This window comes from Marmota flaviventris, chromosome 6 (assembly GCF_047511675.1).
Source record: "Marmota flaviventris isolate mMarFla1 chromosome 6, mMarFla1.hap1, whole genome shotgun sequence".
NCBI classification, from domain to species: domain Eukaryota; kingdom Metazoa; phylum Chordata; class Mammalia; order Rodentia; family Sciuridae; genus Marmota; species Marmota flaviventris.
The window spans coordinates 26,584,793-26,609,380 of record NC_092503.1 but is presented as its reverse complement, the minus strand read 5'-3'; the positions used below and the strand labels follow the sequence as shown (position 1 = coordinate 26,609,380).

The window sequence follows — 24,588 nt, the reverse complement described above, 5'->3', positions numbered from 1 at the left end:
GTCTTAAAAAAATCAAATACTATTTTCTTTTATGTTTGCTATATCCAAAGCCCAAGTTCCTGTTAAAAATTGTTTTAACTTGAGATATTACTTTAGTTTTCCCCTTATTAAAAATGATTTAATTTACCAAAAGATTTTGAATATGGTGGTTGGGAATATTAGTGTTTTTTTAAAATCTATAAATAGAAAATATATTAGAAAAAGTGTTATTAATGAAAAGAAATCTAAGCTGTTGAGAATTCTTACGTTCATACACAACCACATCATGATAAAATACTCTAATATTAGCAATATCTTAATGATTTAAATGAAACATTTGAAAGAAACTTCATGGTTTCAAGATACTTTAAATCATTAGTTCATTTTAAAATCTTAATTTTAAATGTTTAGAAAGGACATTCACACCATGCAATGATATTTCAGTCAATGACAGGCTGGACGTGGAATGGAATTCACCATACTTCCTGGGGTGGAGTAGGCTATATCACACATGCATTTGGTGATGTTCTCACAGTAACAAGTGCTTAACAATGAGTTTCTCAGCAAATGACCTCATTGTTAAGAGACATGTGGCTGTATTGGGTTTCAAGCCAAATAATTCAATCTTTTAGCTCTTAGTGCTCTTCCAGAAGAATGGTAACAGGTGTGGTTATGGAAGTCTGGTTGATACCACAGAGGTTATATGTCTCTGTCCTAGGCATATAATTTGTGACTACTCAGCCATCTGGTTCTGCTTATCCTTGGCCATTTAGATTCATCCCAACCAGAGGCAAGATCCCAAATTAGGTAGAAATTTAGTATTTTTCATTATTTTCTTTCTATTACTCATACAATTCCTCAGAGATATAATTTCATATCCCAGAAAATGCAGTTCTCAGGATGCTAATGTTTGAAGCATTTGTGATGTCTAAGAGAGGGAAATATAAGTTTTGCCATCCAAGAACTGGGTATTTTTTTTTCAATGCTATTGAAGAGAAGTCTATGGAAATGGTGAGGTTTGCTCCGAGGAGGCTGTGTGTTTCTGGGGGGACACTTAACATTACCTGGGAACAATGTATATGCTTCCTATGATGACGCATCACTGATAAGACATCGAGGGGCACCTCAAATCTAGGAAGACCTACAAACAGTGGAAAGAAAACAAATAATGTAGAATGCAAAAGCATTAATATGAAGTCCATCTTCAACCTAATGTCTATCTCCACCCCCAGAATGGATTACAACTTTGTATTTTGATTTTGTATCCTCAGAAATCCTAATTTTTTATCTCTCTTTATTCTTGAATTATTTAGATGACCAAAATTCTCATTAAATTACAAATTATTGATTTTTAAAAAATCCCCAAAATTGCCACATATAAATATTTGTGGCTAGGGATTCTTCTATCCTTGAATGTAACTCGGATGTGCCTCCTCAGAAAACATTTTTCTAACCTTGTGTTTAGCCTTGTGCTGAGCTGTACAGTGGAAGCAGTGAGCTTCCTGCAAATTAATGAATGGAAAATAGTAAAAATATGTGCCTGTAACAAGTTAAACACACACACACACACATACACACAAACACAACAGTGCCATGGATTATTTACATTGGCTAGTGGTTAATTGGCATGAAAATAACTTCTTATATCTCCTGGTTCTCAGAGGTAGGGAGTGTGAAACATCTTCCTGTTCTTAGCTCAGTGGTCACTAGGTAATTTCTGTGTTGGGAAGGAAGTCTCATTCTATGTAAGCATCTTTCCCTTCCTGTTTATCCAAGGAGCTATCTCTGCCCTTAATAGCTCTGGATCCACCTAACAACAACCAAGAGTGGCAGTGTGATAACAGGAAGTTAAAATGCTCCCCATTAACCTGGGGAGGTATGTGGGAAGAATGAAGGAATTTTGATTGGGCAAAGGGGAGGAAGTGGAGGGGAGGGTCATGGGGGCAGGAAAGATGGTGGAATGAGATGGATATCATTACTCTAGGTACAAGAATGACTGCATATATGGTATAACTCTACATTGTGTACAACCGGAGAAATGAAAAGTTGTGCTCCATTTGTGTACAATGAATTGAAATGAATTCTGCTGTCATGAATAACTATTTAGAACAAATTAAAAAATGGAAAGGAAAAAATATGCTCCCCATTAAATAGGAAGATGGTGCTTTTGAGATGTGGTCATCTTTGGGCTGGTATTTTGATTTTTCTTATGACTATGTCACATGTCTATATCTGTGAGGGTGTAGGAGAGTGCAATCTGTGTCATTGCCCTGGGATAAATTATTATCTGGGCAAAGATGAACTCACCTCTTCAGGTAGGCAAAGCTTCAGATGATAGCCCAGCAACATGGGATCATAAAATGCTCCATGCACCTTAACTTCAGGGAAATGTGTGGACTCTTGAATGAATCTGGGAACTGATGAGTTCAGTTCTAAACATCCTACTCTCTCATAAATTCAGTGAGACATATGAAATGCCATTAAGAGCTGGATGGTGTACTAAGGTAAGGTAGCTGTGCCCAGAGCACTCAGGACGCCATTGTGTTTCCTAGTTTTCTCCATTGTCTAAGAGGATTTTTCTTGCTTAAATCTCATAATTGTGTGTTTCTCCCTCCCTAGATAATTGAAAATCCAGATGTCCCACAAGAATTCAGGAGTCAAGGTATCAAATTTAGTTTTTACTAGTTCAGCTTAAAAAGTGGATGTGAGAACACCTACTGTGTGCCTGGTGTTGGGGGTGTAAAGATGAGTGCCTCTCAGGTTACTTTACCATTCTCCCTGGAGGTTCTGCTTAGCTGTGCCTCATGAGGTATTATTTAATCAGCTGCTGTCTTCCTTCTGTTCCTGCACTCTATGCCAACTGCACCTATTCTGTTTCAACTGTATGAGGGAAATTAACTCTTTACAAACCTCCTACTTGAAGGCTGTTTTTTTGCCTATTTGTTTGTTTTGTTTTTTATTCTGCTCTCCATGAAGCCAGGCTTAATTGCTAAAATAAAATTTTGTTAGAGGATTATAAAAACCTGGTTGACATACATTGTTATGGCACTAGAATTATATTTGTCAAATACCAATTTATTGACATGAAAAATGAGTCATCATACAGGGAGTCTTGCAGACAGCCCAGTTTAAGTTACAGATGAAATCAAGTTAAGAAACTTTTATTCTGACTGAGCCACAGGAAAAGAAAGAAAAAAATTGGAGGTATACAGATAATTGACAAGTAATTCAACTGTTAAAAATGGCTTTGACATTCTGAGATGTGGAACACTTCAAACCATCTAATTAAAATTTTATAGGTTTTATTTTAGATTTTATTCAGTAATATTAAAAATGTTGGGAAAATATGCTGTTCTTTTATATTTTTTACCAGTTAATAATAGGGTGGGGGTGGGGAAAATGAGAAAGGGAGGGAATGAAAGGGAGAGAGAAAAACAGCTAAATGCCATAATTAGGAGAAAAAAATGGAAATGGGGGAAATGAGAATGAGAAATTCTTTAAGTCGTTTTCTCTGAAGCATCACAGAGGTGTAGTTTTTTCCCATCATGCCATGCTCTTGGACTGTGTTCCAGAAAATGTTTTAGCATCTTTTTTGCTTTTGAAGCTCTCAGTGTGATAGGCCACAAGATTCTCCACCTGTCCTTTCCTCTCTTTTTGGCTATTACATTCTCATGAAAGCTCACTTTAACATAGGACGATTTTATAAGCTGAAAAGGGATTTGGGTTGGGGATGTGGCTCGCCTGGCATGCAAGGGGCACTGGGTTCGATCCTCAGCACCACATATAAATGAAATAAAGATATTATGTCCACCGAAAACTAAAAAATAAATATTTTTTTAAAAAAAGAAAAGGGATTTAAAGTCCTTTTGTTGAGGGACACATCTCTAAAAATTCTTTTTGTAAGGAATTAATAGAGGGCCTTACTTGAAGTTTATCTAAAATTGAGCTTAAGAATCTTATTTATTTTAAATTGTTTTATCATTATACCTTATGATTTATTACTTTCTTTCCTACATTTGAGGTCTTAAATTTTGAAGATCAGCCGCTTGTTTCTCTTTCCCCTGCCCCCCTCCATCTCTTTCTTTCTCTCTTACACTCTTGACATTGTTCTCTCCATCATGTTGTTGACATCATGGTCCTTCATTCATATTTACGCCCACCAGATGCTTTGCCACCTTGGTATAGATCCTTACAGGCTGCTGTTGTTGTAAACAAATGCTTCCACTTATTATTTCACTTTGCCCAACCATTCTGTGCAATCTGTGTTATTTATCTCATTTGCCCTAAGGAAAACCAAAGCTTTCCAGGCTTATACAATCAGCAAGTTGTGAACCTGTGCTTGAACAGATTCCAAATTCCAGCCTTTTTTTCACTCAGTGCTTCTGTGGGAGTTTTAATTCTAGTTTCTGGAAATTAGAATATGTCTGGAGGGGAAAGTTATTTTTCTGATATTGCCGGTTACTCCATTACCAACAAAGACCATGTGCCCTCCAGATGCTGGACAAATAGTTACAGAAGGTGAAGGTGGTGATTGAATTATTTGCCCCCCCACACACACACACACCCATGCCTGGTTTCTAGTTCCAAATGCCTGTCTTTTTTCTCCATGCTTCCATATTTTGTCTCTCTGGGATGCAATTCAGCTCTGCCTCAAAGACCCAGAAATTCAAGAAATCAGAATGAGGGATTTGTAGATAGCCCAGTGGTCTAAATATTGAGAAAATCATTATCAGTTGTGTTGTTTCTCAAATTCACCAAACATCCTTTCATTAAGTGGGAATGAATTTTATTTATAACAAGAAACAGTTTATTATTTTCTTCCTGGACTATCTTTTGTTTGTTTCACTTTAAAAAGGGAGGACGACATTTCATTCTTTTTGTGATTGTCTTGGGAGCCTAAGGAAGGCTCCACATCTGCAAACCATCTTCTCAGTCCCCCCAAATCATCAAAGGCAGAGGATGGGAGGGAGCATTGATAGGGCTGCCAGTGGCCCCAGTGGTGACTAATGTCTGTAACCTCCTCTGTTTTGAAGGGTCAACAGTAGAGGCCCTCTGTGATGATGTGGTCTCTGTCCTCACTGTCCTGTGTGAGAAGTTACAAGCCTCCATAAAGTAAGTGCTTTTCTGCTGTCACTCTTATCCACCAATGGTCTATTTCTGAAATATTGTCTGTCTACAGCATCACTTAAAATTTCAGATTATAGGGACAGTAATTCCCTCCCACTGGGATACACCTGTCATTCCTGAGAAATGTATTCAGAGACCTCAGGCAATCCCAAAATGTCAAATACCATTACCAAAGGGTATAATTTTCTGAAGTGAAAATGGGAAAACAACATCTCGCAAAGAGGAGTTAATCCCTGGTGCGTGGAGCTGAGTGGAGCAGATATAGGGCTAAGAGCTGGCTGATGTGGGGGCTGCTGCTACCTCGGGCGTAGCCCTGCTGTGTGACTGTGAATGACTCTTCTCATTGAACTGTGCTGCACTTTCTTCCTCTGTTGAATAACAGGGTTGGATCATGTGGACTTTCTCTATTTCTTCTTTTAACTGTACCTAAGCCTGTGAGCTCATATGCCTAGCTTTAAAAAAGGGCATGTTACTCTGACTTTATATAATCTCAGTTAGTTACATACCAGTTTAATCAATGGTATTAATTCACTTAGGCCATGTCTCCTGCTAACTCTCCATGCAGTAAGTTAAGACAACTTCTGCATCCGGTTGTAGCCAAATTATAAAACAGCCAGACTTTCCAAGGTGGGTTGAAAAGACTCCACCAGCTACCTATATGGTGATTGCAAAATTTTACCACAAAAGATTCTGAAGTGCCCTTTGAATTACGAAAGACACATTAAACTATCATTTACTGGTAACTAGGACATTTGATAATTTTATTTATAGAATTTTGTAGAATTTTAAATATGGTAATGATTTGGAGACTGGATTAGTTGCAGACATGAATGAAGTCTTTCATTTTGCTAAAAATGTTGCAGAAATTTTTGTTTTTGTTTTTGTTTTTGTTTTGTTTTTCAGACTCAGGATTACTTTAAAGCTAAGCTTAGAAGTGCTCTTAAGAGTTGTTGTCAAATGGTTTCTGTATCGATTTATCCGTTGCTCCTCTAAGTTGCCTGCCTACTTTAACTAAATGAAACTCTCTTTACATCAGGCACTTAAAGGTCAAATACATAGAGACAGAAAAGAAAACGGTGGTTACAAGGTTTGGGGGTTGAGAAATGGAGAGAGTAGCAAATACGTAAGATGAATAATTCAAATGACCTGATGTGCAACATAAGGACTATAGTTGTCAACAGTGTATTTATTCAGGATCTTTGCTAAATGAGTAGATTAGAGATGCTCTTGCCATAGCAAGGGAAAATCTATAACTGAGGTGATAGATATGCTCATCTGTTTCATAGAAGAACCATCTCAATATACACAGGTATCATACAACACCATGTTGTATACGTTAAATATTCACACAAAATGGGAAGGCCTATTTAATTCATGGACAGTATAAACCAAAAAGAAATGGCATTTCACTTGTTTCCCACCCTCCCCCCTCAAGTTTCTCCCATCCCCAGACCCTACCCAGGAGGCAGGTCTGGACTGTCTCCCCTTCTGGAGGAATGAGTCTAACAGCAGATAGGATTTCAGAGGGTCCTGCAAGGATTTCAGAGGGTCCTGCTGTCCCCTGCTCAGTTCCCCACCTTTCCTGGCTGTAGAGAGTTGGAACAATAGAACTGACACTCAGACTACCGTCCTAATTTGAGGGCTCTGACACCAACTGCAGTGACCCACCAGTAGGATCCCCCTGCCACCAGATTTTCTGGGAACCATCTCAGGATGCACCTGCTCTATAAAAGTATAATCATCTTCCCTCACTCTCAACAGAGTCCTACTCCGATGGGTTAGATATTTACTCTACTCATCAGCAAGCAGGGTTTTGATCTCCTCTAGTCCTAACTTCTCCCCAGCCCTGTCCAGTTCTTACCCATCACAGAAGAATCAGCTGTTATATCAGAGCTGGGTTATGTTTCCATTTGTACGTTCACTCCTAAAACTCACTCAAGAGTGAGGTTTGGTCACTGGTGGCCCAACTGCATTATCTTTCTTGGGTTACCTGGGTTTAAATCACTGTTCTACTCCTTATTAGTTCTTAACTTGGGGCAAAGATCTCAACTACCCCAAGCTTATGTCTTCTATACAGTAATTAACATTATTCTTGGGATGACTGTATAATATTAGAAGTACAAAATATTTTAGGATTTTTATAAGATGGAATGAGGAAATTCACTTAACAGATGGATAGTCAGTATCCATCAGACAAAGATTACTAGGAACAGAAGTGAACAAAAGCTGGGCTTATTAACTCATTATAGTGAGAGGGTCTGTACGCTGTGGGAAACTAAGGAGCTTCAAGTAAAAGGATGTTCAGAGGAATCATGATAGGATTTGAGCTTGAATTAGGTGATGTTGGAGCAGGTAAAAAGAATTGAGAGTTATGTTCAAGGATTGAGTGATTTCAGAAAGTGAGGTCCATTCCAGCATTGGAAACCTGAGCTTCTATCTAATGAATGAGGGGAACAGGTTGGAGCTAGAGTTGTCACTGGAGAAGAGGTACACATCACTCACAGGGGTGGGGACACTTGGTCACTTTGTGGTTGTGTAGAACTCCCTCCTTTTTAACCCTGGTTCAGACGGGTTGTTGACAGGCTTCCACCCTGTGTGTTCTGTCACAGCTGTGCGGCGTCCTCATCTGATGTGGACATTCTTTAGCATGGTCTTTGTTCCTCAGGAGAGCTCCTCAGCCAACTGGCAGCAGCTAGGTAGTAGCCAGCCGTCAAGACCCCTCCCTAGGTCTTAGCATTGTCAGAAGATAAGACAGAGAGCAAAGGGAAACTAATAAGCTAAACATTTTTTTTTTCTGGGAAAAAACTGAAATTTTTAAGTTGTAGAAAATTAACACTTAGCCTTCAGAATAAGTCAGAATGAGCCTGTATCTCTATAAATGGTAGACTTAAGATATACCATTGCTCATTGGTTGGAAAAGAATCCTCACCTAGGTCCAGTAAGTGCTTGGCATTAAATTTGTGATTCTTTAAACCTGAATGGCTTCAGGGATACCTCCCCCAATCTGGGGGCAAGATCACCTGGTTTACCCAGGACAGTTCAACTAAGCCTGTTTTGTAATTGTTATAGGCATTTATATTTGATCTCTTTAAGGAAGTGTTCCACTTAACAAGTGGAATTTTTAAAATTATATAGTGTCTAGCATATAGCAAATATGCTAGACACTATATAAATATCAAAATATATTTGATATATTTTGTTTCTAAACTGGTTTGTTTGCTTTTAGAGCTGTTGGTTGCTAATTCTAGCTTTGGGTGCAGTTAGGAGCCTTGAGCTCTTTGGAATAAAAATTTGACTGTCATTTGTTAGGAAAATACATTGTGTGTGTGCACGTACATATGCACAAGAAATCAAAGTTCATGGATTTCTGTTGGTTACTGAAAACAGTTCTTAACCCCATGACTTGAGAATACGCATTAAGGGGCTGGGGATGTGGCTCAAGCGGTAGCGCGCTCACCTGGCATGCATGCGGCCCAGGTTTGATCCTCAGCACCACATACAAACAAAGATGTTGTGTCCGCCGAAAACTAAAAAATAAATATTAAAAAAACTCTCTCTCTCTCTCTCAAAAAAAAATCATTAAAAAATTATTTTTTTAAAAAAGAGAATAGGCATTAAATGAGAAAAATAATTCTTGTGATGCATATGTACTTTCTAGGGGTTCTCACTGAATACTGGGTCAAAGGTGACTTTATGCACACTGGAAAAGAGCCTGATGGTTTTGATAGGATTTTCATAGTCTTGACTGGTTATTTTGATGCAGTTCCCCTAGTCATAATTCTGCCTCCAGAACTCATTTGCTTTGTTTGATGTTGGTCTTTCTCATCATGAGTCCTCACTATTTGGGTGTGTAGGGGCATTGCTAAAGAAGCTCAACACAGTGTGCTTAGTATAGCTGAGACAGAAAGCCTATAAATCCACTGGCCTGGTCATGCCAGGCCCTTGTACCCGGTATTCTATTCTTTCTCCTTAAGTGCTCTTATCTGCATGGTTCCTTCTGATTTTACTACCTTAGTTCCTTTATTTCTATTATGAGAACTTGATGCCTCCTCTACCTTCTAAATAGGTTCCTTCTCTAATATCTCACAACCATCAGTACCTCCCAACAACCATTTCCAAAATCAGTGCCCATACATTTCATAGGGCTTTGCCTTGGTAGGGGAATATATCCTTGATATGCTCAATCTCTCAGCAATATTCAGAAAATATATTAAGGTACACGACACAACTCACCCGTGTGCCTTGGAGATGTGGTATTAATAGAGTTCTATATTAGGCAAGATGAGTTACATGATCCTGCTTAAATCCAATAATTTTTGGAAGGATAATTGGGCTTAGAGTAATATTTATTCATTCTCTGCCTGTCTGTCACTGCCACCCTGTCCCAGCCTCCCTCTCCTCCTGGCGCAGAGTGTCAGGCATGAGTCTATAGCAGAACAGTCTTGAAATCAATGAGGGCAGCCTAAGGGGTGTGTCAGTTTTTCAAACTCCATTCAACTCCTTACACAATTATTCGATGCCCTTTCTCCTTTATCAAACTAAAAACAAATCCCGATTTAAGGAGGGCAGAGTCAAATGGTTTTTAAAAAGAATTCTAAGAACTCCTGAGATCCCAAACATGTTGCCCTGCTGGACGCTAGATTATTTTTGATCTTGCACATGCCACATATTTGTCTACAGCTGTGCAAGTCTGAAAGGCACCCATCTTTTATCTGTCCGGTGAGGGTCATTGGTGGAAGGTGCTTACATTTTAAAGAGCTCTCTTAATGGCATGACTCATGCAAGGCCACGCCCATCCTCCAGACTGCTGCAGCCCACAGAAAAGCTGTCGTGTGCAGTCTCCAAGGAGACCTCTGGGCCAGTTACCTTGGTGATGCATTCCCTGTCAGCCCAGCTGATGCCTCGGGACTGAGATATTCACTGTGACACACTTTACACACTTTACTTACAGGAACCTTGACTATAGCTTTTCTCTAAACATTTCTGATGATTTCAGAAACTGAGAACTTATTTTTCTATAGTTATTTTAGTTTTCCAATGTTAGACTGACAGTTTGAGAAAGATTGCATCAGGGCATTTAATAACTATTTTTCCTAGTAATGGACTACAGCAAAGGCCATCTTTCCAGAACTGATTTTTTCCAGTGCAACGTGGGGTTGATATTGTGATCCTCCTGTTTTGCCCTCTCCAATCTGTTCATGCTAAAGCATCCAGAATGAACATTCTAAAACAAAAATCCCACTTGTCACTCTCCTATGCAGAATGAAGTCCATGCATCTTAGCATGATCTGTGTGACCCATCCCCTCTGGCCCCTGCCCACTTCTCCAGCCTGCCTCTTGACTACACCATCTTCATGTCCTGTGTTTCAGCCAAACACCTCTTAGTCCAAATTTCTTCCTCCTCCTTCCCCGCCTTCACACCCACCCACTCCCCAACTCATCCATGTGACAGGCTCCTCCTTGAACTTCAGGTCTCCATTTAAGATTCCATTTCTTGTGGAAGTTCTTTCTGGATTTTTCTAAGGAAGAGCCCCTCCTAGAGGGTCTCATAGTTGTATTAAATTACTCTTTTACAGCACTTCCCATTAGTACTTGATCTACTTATATGTCTGTCTTATTCCCTAAGAATAAAGAACATGCCGTTCCAGGGCAGGAACTATGTCTTGTTCAAAAGTATAGGAATACTTATAGGAAGAGGAACCTAGAAACAGGAGGCATTTACCTGGCCCACAAATGGCTAGTTATTTCTTGCCTTTCTTACTCTTCTCCACCTATAACCTTCCTCTTGACAAATAATAGTAATAATTTTTTATGGGGTCTCAGTCCTGACCCATTTCCCTTCCATCCGGTCTGGTAGAGTATATCCACATATAGGTGACATTCCAATTTCCAGATAATGGCATTATTTTAACCATTGTGCAGTTTTTTGGATGAAGGATATCTTTTTAAAATATGAGTCAGCAAACTTTTGTAAAGAACCACATACTATCTGTCTCCTGTTTGATTTTGTTTGGTTTTGTAACCCTTTTCAAATGTAAAAGCATTTTTTTTATTTCCAGGCCCTGGGCAGGATTTTTCCCCTGTGCTGTATCTTACCAACAAGTTTTAGAATGCAATGTCAATTTTAGGGAATTTAGTGTAGCATTCAAATGAGGGATCCTCCCCCCACCCCACCCAGCCTCTATCTTCCTGTCCTTCATCTTTCAATTGCAGGATCTTCCTCATCTTGGCAGGTATACGAATGTAAGTTTCTGGACTTTGGGATAGTCAGCTTTTCTTCTCTCCCTGCCTCCTTAAATTTCTAGTTGGCCTGCTGGGAGTCTTGACTTTCCCTTCTATCTACTTCTGCTGGGAGTTGTTTGAACTGTTGAAAACCCTAGGCTTCCTTTTAACATTTGCTTATTTTAAGTTAGGAAAAAAGAGGTAAACTAAAAATATTTTTTTCAACAGATGTCTCCTTTTTTGAATATTTTATTCCAAAAAGCCTCCTACATGGATCATCTTTAAAGGATATGTATGCGTAGTAAATGTGTCCTTGAAAATTAAAAAATTTCTCACCACTATCGGTCTCTCTTACCACCTACTGGGATTTTAATACTTTCTAGTGGGCTGGAGAGAAAAAAATATCTGCATATATAAGAGTATGCTTCCTTCCCATAAAGTTGTCTGATTTTTTTGTCTGCATCTACCGAGAAACCCTATAATAATAATTTGAGGGAAAATAATTTCTGCATGGAAAAACAATGTTTCCTCTATAAATAAGGAGGGTCAAATGTGAATAGGAAAGTGTAGACCAATTAAAGGATAATGTGGTAAAGGTTTTCTTGAAACATTTAGACAATTAAACAAAATTAACATATCTAGCATAAACTGTAGATTTTTATTAATATGATAATTTTGTTTATTAATTGTAGTAAATGTATTGTACTAATATAAGATCTAAGAGTAGGATAGACCATGTGTGAGGGGTGGGTAAAGTATAACTATGTTTCATGCTCAATTTTTACAAAAATCTACCAAAAACTATTCTATAATGTGAATCTTAATTTAAACAAATCAGCCTAACTGTATTACTTTGTTAGCACTGTCGTAATAAAGTACAAAAACTGGATCCTTTAAATAAGAGAAATTTGTTTTCTCACAGTTCTGGAGACTGCAAGTCCAAGATCAAGGTGTCACCAGGGTTGGTTTCTTCTGAGGGCTGTCGGGGATCTGTTCCCAGCTATCTCCTTGGCTTACTGAAGGTCATCTTCTCCCTGTGTCTCTTCATATTAACCTGCCTCTATGCACACCTCTGTGTCCAAATTCCTGTGTTTTTTCAGGACAATGGCATGTTGACTTAGGGACTATGCTAACAACCTCATTTTAACTTGCTTACCTCTATAAAGACTTTTTTTCTAAGTAGATCACATCCTGAAGTACTGGGGAGTGAGACTTCAGCCTGTGATTTTGGCAGAGAAAGGACACAATGCAACCCATAATATTAACCACTGCTCCCACCCCAAATTTGTGCTTCAGTGATACCTAACATTTTTAAAGTGTTTTTCTATAGCACCTGCACTTTAATTCTGCCTTGTATTGTGTCTACATTTGTGTGTTGGTCTTGCTCTTCCCCAGTGACAGCCAGCAGCTGCAGCTTCTGTACCTGGAGTGCATTCTATCCGTGCTCAGCAGCTCCTCCCCTTCCATGCACCTGCACAGGGGCTTCACGGATCTCATCTGGTAAGCACCTACTTCTATGTACCCCACGCCAGCCCAGGGGTGCCTTGCAGCTGCGTTCCCAGCCCCTTTCCACCGTGCCTGTGACCTACCAGGAGTTTCACAAAAGTCTTGTAAGGAAAGTGCAGGAATTGCACTTACATGCATCAGAACAAAATTCAGAGAGAAAATGATGATTATTATAACAAAATATGCTTCTGAGGCCCTCTTACATTTTGTTTACATAGTAGGGTCATGAAGAGAGGCCCCAAGAGATTTTTGTGGGTTCTCAGTTTGTTATAAAAGCCTATAAATGCACCAGAAACCAATGCAGGGAAGAGATTTTGAACTGTACTCTACTCTAGTACATTCTTCTCTCAACCTGAAAACCAGTCACCTACTTAAAATCGGAGATTTCTAGAAGTGACAGGCCCTACAGGCAGCCAACTGGTTGTTCTGGGTCTCTGGGCTTATTGACAGGGAGAGAGCTGCATGATAGATGTTAATATGGAATTTCAAATTAACTTCTTAAATCAAATAATTGTTATTTATAGTAAAAGTGAAACTTTACAGTTTTTTTAGCATTTTGAGCCTATTTCTTCACATAAGATAGTTTCTTAACGTTTTTCTGGATACTTTTATTTAGTTAACCTTAGCCCAAGAAATGAGGAAAAATATTATTGATACACTCAAAAGGGATGGGGAGACTTGGAAATCTAGGACAGAAGGTAGTCCAACAAAGGCGCAGTACAGAGCTCAGCGCATCCTGGGCACTTCTGTGGCGCCGGCGTTGTCCCAGTGTGGTGGGCACATTTTATTGTGTGGCTCCCAGTGAAATTTATCTTTCCTCCCAGGAAGAACCTCTGCCCCGCCCTCATCGTCATCCTGGGGAACCCCATTCATGACAAAACCATCACCTCTGCGCACAGCAGCAGCACCAGCGCCAGTGTTGAGCCGGACTCCGCCGCCCCGGCTGTTTCTGACCATGGCCGGGGCTCGGGCTGCTCCTGCACAGCGCCAGCCCTCAGCGGGCCAGTGGCTCGCACCATCTATTACCTCGCCGCTGAGCTGGTTCGGCTGGTGGGGTCGATGGACTCCATGAAGCCGGTGCTCCAGTCCCTCTACCACCGCGTGCTGCTGTATCCACCACCCCAGCACCGCGTGGAAGCCATCAAGATCATGAAAGAGGTAGGGGAGCGTGGGAGGGTGACACCCACTCTGCCCACGGGGCTCAACACGGAGTCCTGCACTCAGGATGCGCTCAAAATGTTTGCTAATCATTTAGTGGCACTTCTTTGCTGCCGGTTGGAATCCAGGAACAGACGGTAGCTCTAAAATCAGGGGGGTATGTGTGTGTTGGGATCCAGGGTAAGGAAGGGTTTGTAACACTCACGGAGGCAAAGCCATTTGATAATTAGCTACGTGTTTGTTAAAACTCCAATAAATGGCTGGGTGTGGTGGTGCACGCCTATAATCCCAGCAGCTTGGGAGGCTGAGGCAGGAGGATCAGGAGTTCAAAGCCAGCCTCAGCAAAAGCAAAGTGCTAAGCAACTCAGTGAGACCCTGTCTCTAAATAAAATACAAAATAGGGCTGAGGATGTGGCTCGGTGGTCCAGTGCCCCTGAGTTCAATCCTTGGTACCTGCCCCCCAAAAAAATCTCAAATGTGCACCTGAGTGAGCCCTAGGATGAGAGTTTATTCTTAGGTGCTGTTTGTGCAAATATGTGTTTACTTACCTTTGCCAAAATTGGATCTCAAAATGATTTTATACTCAGGTTGTAGATTATCCATAAAAAGAGCTTTACTGATCTCTTCCTGCTAAAAGGAATCCCTTTGCCCACCCCACATCCCCATGACTCATTTCTTCCAAATGTGGTGACCTCAGTGAGAATATAAAGGTTGTCTAGCTGGTTGTTGTCATCCCAATGTGCTACTTATAGTTTTGAGGAAGAATTAAGGTTATTTGGAAAGAACTTTGAAAAAGGATTCCCTACTTTTTCCCCAAAGGGGGGGGGAAAGTGATCAGAATTTTTGTTTTTATGGACTTGCTTATAAAAATCAAGTTACATTTTTCTTAGAGTAACTAACCACTCCCCTCTCCGAAATCAGAATAATGAAATCTCTTTGTTCATGATTCATTCATTTTTTAGCAATACTTGCTACCAAGTACTAAAACCTAAATTTAAAAAAAAATGTAAAACATTTCTTACATAACTGATTATTAAATTTTTTAAGATGAGCTGGCTGGGGCAACTGCTGCCCTCCTGGGCTTAGGTGGTGTTCACTCACAGAATCCCCAGGTGAATCTGTGGTTATTGTATTCCTAAGACCCTCATTCTGCCAGTGCAGGTGGTATGTCATCTTTCAGCCTTGGCACTCCAGTCATACTTTCTCTTGCAGGTGGCAGAACAGCAACATTGGCCACAGGTTGACTTCTGAGGTGGTAGAGCCTCAGACACACAGCAGTGGGGCCATGTATTTGTGAATTATTGCCATATTTTCAGTGATGGTTCTTTATCATCTCACTCTTGCAGCTGAGACCAAAGAGAAAAATTTGAGTTGTTTCTTTCTATTGTTTTAATGAAATCTGACTAACAAACAGTGGAAAGTTCTGACCCAACATTTCTAGAAATGAAGGAGTGATTTTGATTTATTTCTGGTTAGGAAAATTCGTGCACACAATAATAATTGTTGCGTTTTTTCCTTCTATTTGCCAGGCACTTCATATATATTGCCTTTAATGTCTGTAGTAACTTTGTAAGGTTGGATATCAGCTTCATTGTTACCAAAGAGTGTTGCTGGTTTTTTTCCTTCCAGAGCTTCAAGCAATATCAGTCAAAAGGGCAGCTTTAGGAACTGATCACCATTAGGCTAGTGAAGACATCACAGCTTTAGATGTCACCACCCAGATGGCAGGGACCCTCTCCCAGGGATCTGCCCTGCCTCTGTTAAACTTGTTACTTAGCAGAGAAGAAAGAGAGCCTGCTCAGCTCCTCCTCCTCAATCCACGAGTCAGGTCAGGGCTCCCCCTTCACCTGGAAGAAGTGCAACGAGGACGCAAGAGAGACTCCAATTCTTCCTCCACTGGATGCTCCACATAGAACATGAAGTCAGGGGAAAGGGATTTTCTGTCCCACAAAGAAACTAAGGCTTTAAAAGGTCAAATGACTTCCCAAGATTTAAAGAAAGAGAAAAAGTACAGTCCCTTGAGCTCCCTGACTTGAAGCCCATGGTCTTATTCTAACCCTTACTTATTTCTGGACTTGACAGTCATATGACAATACAAATTATTCCAGCAGACACTTTTCTGACCCCAGGCAGCTCCCCACTTCTGAAGCCCAAGGATGAGAGTCAGGATTCAAACCCACTTCCTGTCATTCACCAGTTAGGTGATAGTAGGTTAATTCTTTGACTCTGAATTTATAGTTTTCTCATCTGCACTTTATTAGGATATCCCAAAGTTTACAAGTTCAAAGTGCAACAGTTTGCTTAAGTACTTTATAAGTATAAAATCCCTGATATGTGGTGACTGATTATACTCATGAGGAAGAGGAAAATGAAACATATGGAGGTTGAAAATAGCTAATCCAGTCCTGACTCACCTCCCTTTCTCCTGTCTACCCTTTTCCTTTTGTCTTATACAACTTGTTCATAAATCACCACTGTTAACAATTTTGCCATTGCCAGGGCTCTTTAGTGGCTCCTTGTTGCCTCTCTTACCAAGTTTGAATTGCTCTGCTGTTTCCAGAGCCTTCTGCCAGCATTCTTATTTCTCGTCATTTCCCAGGATGCACCATTCTGTCTCTCTGACCCACTCTAATCCCCACTTTTCTGCTTCTATTCAGTCTCTTGCCCCTATTCTCATGGGCCATTGCCACTCCACAGAGTTGAGTGATTACAACAGGAGGGACCCTGTGATTCTTCTCTCCCTGGAGGCAATATGCCCATTTTACAGATGGTGAAGCCAAAGCTCTGAAAAGAGAAGTCACTTGTCCAGAATTCTACATCTTATGAACAGTAAGACTCAGATGTGAATCCAGGTGTTCTCAGTTCAACTGCCTCTTTGCTATCAAAATTCTCTTCCTTTGTGTCTGTCTTCTCAGATCACTGATCTTGCTCTTTTAAAAACTCTGTGCACCATTTAGCAATTGACTATATGTCCCAATAAGCCGATTGCTTCACAATATGTTTCCTCAACTATATTTTTGTATGTATTGCTTTTGTATTTCCCCCCAAATATTTAACACTACAGTGCTTGAATCGGAACATGTTTAATACATTTTGACTTAATGACAGATGGAACTGGAGATAAAGGAATACCTTGTAAAAGCAGCAGTAGCCTTTCCTTCTCCTCAGAATTGACAGACGTTGGAGCTTTTGTGACCCATGGTAGAGCCACTTGACATCTGCATGCTAAGGAAATACAGTCAGCCCTTCTTTTCCACTGGTTCTACATCAGAGGATTCAAACAACCATGATGCAAAAATACTGGGGGGAAAATTGTGTCTGTACCAAAAATTATATCCTGCCATTATTCTCTAAACAATACAGAAAAAAAACCATTAAATTGTATTAGACATTATAAGTAATCTAGGGATGATTTAAAGTATATTTAAAGTAAGGTGTAGGTTGTATGCAAATGCTATGACATTTTATATGAAAAACTTGAGCATCCTCAGATTTTACTGTCCACAGAGGGGACTGGAACGAGTCCCCTGAGAGGACTGAGAGAGGACTGTACCCTTCATGTGTTGAATGTATTTTACACAATTTCTTTACCGCAGAGGAAATTAGTTATCTTTTCCCCTGTTCACAGATTTTTCTAGTTTCCCAGGTCATTTTGCAGAGATAAGGTTAGAATTAGACAACTTAATCTGAGCAGTGTGTCCAGACAGGGAGTCCAGCAGATGAATGGGGCCCAGGCTGTTCTGAAAAGCAGTGCCTCTGCTTTATACAACAAAACCCATGATTTGGTAAATTTGGTAACCTAGATACCAAAATGTAAGGGGTTTATGCCCACAAAGAAAGCCACTCAGTACCCAGGATGTTTGTTTAGCCTTTTAGAATTTAAACGCTTGGTTTATTATTTCCCTGTTCTTATTCTCCAATGTCACTCTGCCATAGGCACTATGTACCTATTGTTCCAAAACATACAGGACATTGTGGTTCTCAAAGTACATTCTGTTTTCTTTTCCCCACAAAATTCAATTATGAAAAATTACACATTGCCACCTCTCGTCTCTGCTGTGTTGGACGTCAGAAGGAATTCCTATTCTTCACCAGACCCAGCTCACCCACTGATCCCACGCCCCTCACACCTACCTAAGAAGCCAAGCATGAAAGGGTCTTGCCTTTTGTTATTTGTCAAAGATCTTCAGAAGCCAAGTCCCTCCATCTCCTTCCCCTCCAGATTCTGAAGCAATTAACAAATAAAAACAAAATTAATGTAGGAAGTAAAAATAGAGTTTTTCTAATTTGTTGCTAGTAAAGGTACATTAGAGAATGTGGTAGATTCCGAGAGAAACGGAGATTTTGAATTCTTATGCCTGAAATAGAGCATTTCAGATTTCCTGCTGTAGGGAATTTCAAATTTCTATTCCTAAGCAATAGAACACTTTCTTAGCGTGCACAAGGCCCTGGGACCAATCCCCAGCACCAAACAAGCAAAACTCCTGTCCCTGGAAAGAGCACTTACCCTTTCAGTAGGAGAGGAGTAGATAGAGGCCCATAGGTCCAGCCACTGGAGTACAGGCCTGTGGGGAGAGGGAGGGAAAGAAACAGGAGGAGGTGGGGAGGGGGAGAGAAAGAGACACAGACCTGGATGACATTAGTCCCAGAACAATCATTTCTGTCTTGCTGTCAATGAAATGTGGGGAAAGGGTAGAAGTGTCATTCTGTACCTCCCAGATATCAAAAGTTTCTGAATTTTTTTTTGTATATGATTTACTTCATAACTTCCTTTGAGTAATCTCTTCTGTAATACTTCAAGAACCCATATTTAATACTCTAAAATAAGTATTTGAAAACCTATGATAAATATATTTTAAAATATTAAACTTATAACTTTTTATTGGTACATATTTATACAGATTAGTGAACCCACTAATTTGGGCATATTTATATATTCATAAAAGCAGATTTTAATTAATTACACTTCCCAAACCTCCCCCACTGTTCTTTCCTCCCTGCCCTGACACACTTCTGTTTTTAAAATTTATTTATTTATTTATTTGTTCTAATTTGTTATACATGAAGCAGAATGCATTCCATTTCATAGTACACATATGAAGCACAATTTTTCATTTCTCTGGTTGTACACAAAGTAGAGTCACACCATTCATGTGTTCATATATGTACCTAGGGTAATGATGTCCATCTCATTCCACCATCTTTCCTATCCCGGTGCCCCTTCCCTTTCTCTCCTTCCCCTTTACCCTAGCCAAAGTTCCTCCATTTCTCCCATGCTCCCCGCCCCCCATTATGTATCAGAGAAAACATTTGGCCTTTGGTTTTTGGGGATTGGCTCACTTCACTTAGCATGGTATTCTCCAACTCCATCCATTTACCTGCAAATGCCATGATTTTATTCTCTTTTGATACTGAGTAATGTTCCATTGTGTATACATACCACAGTTTCTTTATCCATTCATCTACTGAATGGCATCTAGGTTTGTTCCACAGTTTAGCTATTGTGAATTGAGCTGCTATAAACATTGATGTAGCTGTGTCCCTGTAGTGTTGTTTTTAAATCCTTTGGGTATAAATTGAAGAGAGGGATAGCTGGGTCAAATGGTGGTTCCATTCCAAGTTTTCTAAGGAATCTCCATACTGCTTTCCAGATTGGTTGCATCAATTTGTAGTCCCACCAGCAATTTAAGAGTGAGCCTTTTCCCCACATCCTCGCCAACACTTGTTGTTTGTATTCTTATGCCATTCTGACTGAAGTGAGATGAAATCTTAGTTTTGATTTGCATTTCTCTAATTGCTAGAGATGTTGAATATTTTTTTCATATATTTGTTAATTGATTGTATATCTTCTGAGAAGTGTCCATTCAGCTCCTTCACCCATTTATTGTTTGGGTTATTTGGGGTTTTTTGGTGTTCCATTTTTTGAGTTCTTTATAAATCCTCTTTGCTAAATTGGGTTTCTCATGCATATATATCTCATATATATAGATTAGTGCTCTATCTGATGTGCACATGGTAAAAATTTGCTCCCATTCTGTAGGTTCTCTCTTCACCTTACTGATTGTTTCTTTAGATGACAAAAAAGCTTTTCAGTTTGAATCCATCCCATTTATTGATTCTTAGTTTTGTTTTATTTCTGTGCTTTAGGAGTCTTGTTCAGGAAGTTGAAGATTTGGGCCTACTTTTTTTTCAATTGGGTGCAGGGCTTCTGATCTAATTCCTAGGTCCTTGACCTACTTAAAAGTTTCTGATTCTGTAGTAAAAAAAAAATATGGAAAAAAAATAAAGAATAGAACCCTTTAAAATATGGCTTTTTCTACTTATATACTTCATATACCTTTTCCTGTTTTGCTTGGAAAATGAACAGACATAATCATGGGATACCTGTTCCACAAACCCTTCATTAACCATTCTTTCCTTCAATAAGTTAACCTCAAATGACATTTTCTGTAAAGGTTTTACCATATGAAAACAAAAACTGATTGAAACTGAACAATTATGAAAATTCTGTACATGAGAACTTGTGGGAAGATGGCTAATGCTGTTGGTTGAAGGATACTTTTAGTTTTAACAGCTTATATTAGAGTAGAAAACTTAAAATAACATCCTAATTCTCCAATCTAAGGTATCTGGGGAAAAGACCAAAATAAATGTCAAAAAGTAGAAAAGAGGCAGAGTAAAGATAAAAGCAAGAAGTAATGTGATAAAAAGTGGATACAGATCCTGGGCCATCACAGTCACGGTGTGTTGTGGTCGCAGGTTGTTCAGAAAGAGTGGGAGTTTCATTGGTAACTGGAGACTCCTCATTTAGGTGGAAGAGGTGGTGACATCTGGATTGTGGCCCATAAAAAATGACTTGTAAGAAATTTAAAGACAAATTTCCTCAGCAACAGTTGTTGGGTAGAGGAAAAGCAGTCAGGTTAGCACCTAAAAGTCTCCAAAGGAGAAGACCATGAAATCCCAGTGCTCCCAGGTACCTCCATCGCCGGTAAGCAGAGAGATCTCGATGAAGAGAAAGACAGAATTTAGGTAGCTGAAAGTGAGCTTGGTGGTAAATTCCAAATGTCTTACCACTAAAAGGTCAGAAACAAGAGATGCACCTTGAAGTAATGCTTACAGCTGAAGAAGGTCTAGTAAGATCCTGAAATGCTGGAAAATCCTCTTTGCTAAATTGGGTTTCTCATGCAAAAATCTGCTATTGCAGATTATGCATTTACATCTGTAAAGCCTGAAATTGGAACAATTCTGTACAATGATTTCAAACAGATCTCAGGAGATGATCCTTCCAGATTTAACAGAGAAGCATTTATGAACAAAGGGATTGTCCACAAGTTCCCCAAGCATAGAGAAAGAACCAGACAACTAGGGGGTTTCCGCTTTCTTCCCAAACTCAATCAAAACTGCCTTTTAAACCATACTATTGCTTGCAAAGCAGTTAGAGTGGTACAAAGAGAAACCCTCGCTCCCATCAATGAATACAATGGACTTGTCAGATGCCCAAAATAAATTTCATGAACTGATAAGCCAACTCTAGAATCCTGAAGAAAGTTTCTTTTAAAGTATCTATGTCGTTTTACCTTATTTAGTGCACCCCCCTGCAAAAAAGTTATTATTTATATTTTCTACATTTATTTGAAAAATAGAAAAATGACTCCAGAGAGGACTTTGAAATCCCAACATTACATCCCTATCTCTACAGTTACCTGAGAAGGAACTGAAGAATTCAAGAAAACCACTGGATAATCAATCACACCAACCAGGAAGATGGTGTTTACCCTACCAGTGACTTAATTTACCAGGCTTCCAGTACAGCATTTTATACCAAGCCATCATAAAAACATGATGTTACTAGCTCCAGAAATGATAGAACTTAAATCTAATAAAAATAGTCCTAAGAAAGAAGGAAATCTTGTCATTGGTAACAACATGGATGAATCTGGAATCTATCAGGTTAAGAGAAATAAGCCAGGCATAGAAAGACAAATTCCACATGATCACATTTACATGTAGAATCTAAAAAACTTGAACTTATGAAGAGAAGAAGGGTGGTTACTAGGAGATGAAGGAATGGAGCTAGGGAGATGTTGGGTACAAAGGGTACAAAGTTTCAGTGTCAGTAAGTTATGAAGAGCTGTTATACAGCATAGTGACTGTATATAACATTCCAACATATCTTGAAAATTGGTAAGAAAGTAGGATTTAAGTATTCTCACCACACACACAAAAAAAATGTCTATGAGGTCATACGTGTTAATTAGCTCTGTTGAGCCATTCCATATGTTTACCTATTTCAAAACATCATGTTGTACATGATAAATATATAGTTTTATGTATCAATGAATAAAAATATTGAAATTATTTTTAAAGGGCAAATATATTACAGAGTGTCAATAAAGCAGAAAGTGTTAAGACTCTGAAAGGACAATAAAATTGGAAAACTTCTGTCTAGAGCAACATAAAAATTCCAGAACAGGTTCAAATGAACAGAAATAAGAATGAAAAAGATGCACCCAGCTGTAGACGTTAGGAATACTGATGCAGTGGGAGAGGGTGTCAAGGCAACTTTGAAAACTTAGCAAATTTGAAAACTTGGATAAAATGGATAAATCCCTAGGAAATAATGCAACTTTTAAAAAGTTGGCTTAAAAAAGAAATTGAGGGCCTGAGTACTCCCACTATCATTAAAGGAACTGAATCAGTAGCTTAAATATTCTCGTTAAAAATATATACCATCCCATATGGCGTTAGAAATAAGTTATCAAGCACCTAAGGAATAGATTATTCTGATATTTTATGAACTTTTCCAGACAACAGAAAGAGAAAATAGTTCTCAAACCAGTCACCCCGCTAGCTAAACTTGAAAGCAAAATAAGACAGAGTCCAGGAAAGTGACATGACAGCCACATCTCAGATCAGAAATGCAAATGCTTTCTGCTTCTGTGCTGCAGCCTTTCTGTTTGTTTTTTAAGCAATACCTTAGAATTTTCTTTGTCTGAGCCAGCCCTCACTAGGGAGCTGGGGTGCCTCATATGTACTATCTGACAAGAAGAATGCTTAAATCAGTTTTATTAAGATTTTGTAGTTACAATTAGTTTTATTAAAATTCGTAGTTAGCATCTCTAATCTAAAATCTAAAAACAAACAATAACAATCAAAAAAATATCATATAAATCAACTTCCTACTATGTGTCTAAGGCAAATAGGAAACACAAATGAATTTAGTGTTCAGATTTTTGTCCCCTCCCCAAGATATTTATACACACACACACACACACACACACACACGTATATATATATATGAAAATATATCAAAATCTGAAAAGAAAAAAAAAGTCTGAAAGCAGAAGCACTTTTGTGCTAAGCTTTTTAGCTAATGGGTGCACAAGCTATGGTTGTTTCTCCTTACACTGTATCACTCAGTAGAGTAAGAACAAGCTTATTTGTTCTCACAATTTTAAAACTTCGTGTTACTCACTTTTCTGTTATGTTTTTCCCCTTTTTCCTAAAGATCCTCGGGAGCCCACAGCGTCTCTGCGACTTGGCAGGTCCCAGTTCCACTGAGCCAGAACCAAGAAAAAGATCAATTTCCAAAAGAAAATCTCACTTGGATCTTCTCAAACTGTATGATACTTCCCCCACCCCTTTTCCTTTTTTTTTAGGGGGGCGGGTACCAGGGATTGAACCCAGAAGCACTTAACCACTGAGTCACATCCCCTTTTAATTTTTAAATTTTGAGACAGGGTCTTGCTAAGTTGTTTAGGGCTTCATTAAGTTGCTGAGGCTGGCCTTTAACTTGCAATCCTCCTGCCTCAGCCTCCCAAGTTGCTGGAATTAGAGGCGTGCACCACCATACCCAGGGATACTTTCCCCTTTTAGATCTATATTGCTTGGTGAAAACTGCTTCTCTGAATTCTATTCATCTTATTTCCAAATTCCTGAAATTTTCAATGAACCTACATTAAATGAAAGGTGCATATTTATTAATTACCATTTGCAAGTCATAGAAAAAGACATCATAGTTTATTATAATCATACTACTTTCCTTATTTTCATATTGACTTAACACCAGATATGTAAAATGAAATGTTAAAAAAATATTCATTGGAGTTGTTTTAGGAAAAACTTTTTGATCTTTAATACAGTAACTGTAGAATTTCTTCACCTATAGCCTCAATGGAAAACTGAATATTATATGATTTTAGTAGCTGTATTGACATGTATCTGTTCAGAAGTGTTTGTTTTATAGAGGAAGATCCACATTATCACAAAACATTGTATCAATTTTCTATTGGAAAAAAAATGAGCAAAATATAAAAGTGAGATTGTTCAGTGTCTGTCCTTAGGAAAATTACAAGTTTCCTTCAGGAATTTTCATTTGTACCTTGATAAACCAGCCAACTGAGAGGGAGTGTGATTCAAGGTGGGCCACTTTGCCTGGAGGTTTTCTTAAACTGAGAATGGTAGCTTCATTTCCTGTTCGGATCATTTTTAACTTACTGCAAATTAGACGACCTCTTTTGACTCCTGTTCACTTTGCCAGGCTAACAATTCTGGTTCATCTGGGGACATTTTTCTCTTTCACACACATGTGCTCTT

At 39.0% G+C, this 24,588-nt stretch overlaps 1 protein-coding gene and 1 pseudogene across 1 annotated transcript in view; both read left to right on the top strand.

Annotated features, from left to right (window-relative positions):
* The window catches only part of Arfgef3 (ARFGEF family member 3), a 159,832-nt gene that overhangs the window by 71,939 nt on the left and 63,305 nt on the right, over positions 1–24,588 (top strand). Inside the window, exons 7-11 of the mRNA XM_027938466.2 lie at positions 2,599–2,641; positions 5,013–5,091; positions 12,724–12,828; positions 13,659–13,992; positions 23,501–23,613. Coding sequence (XP_027794267.2) covers positions 2,599–2,641; positions 5,013–5,091; positions 12,724–12,828; positions 13,659–13,992; positions 23,501–23,613 — 674 coding nt within the window. The remainder of the gene's footprint in view (positions 1–2,598; positions 2,642–5,012; positions 5,092–12,723; positions 12,829–13,658; positions 13,993–23,500; positions 23,614–24,588) is intronic.
* Positions 17,094–21,735, top strand: LOC114095256 (GTP-binding protein 10-like; annotated as a pseudogene).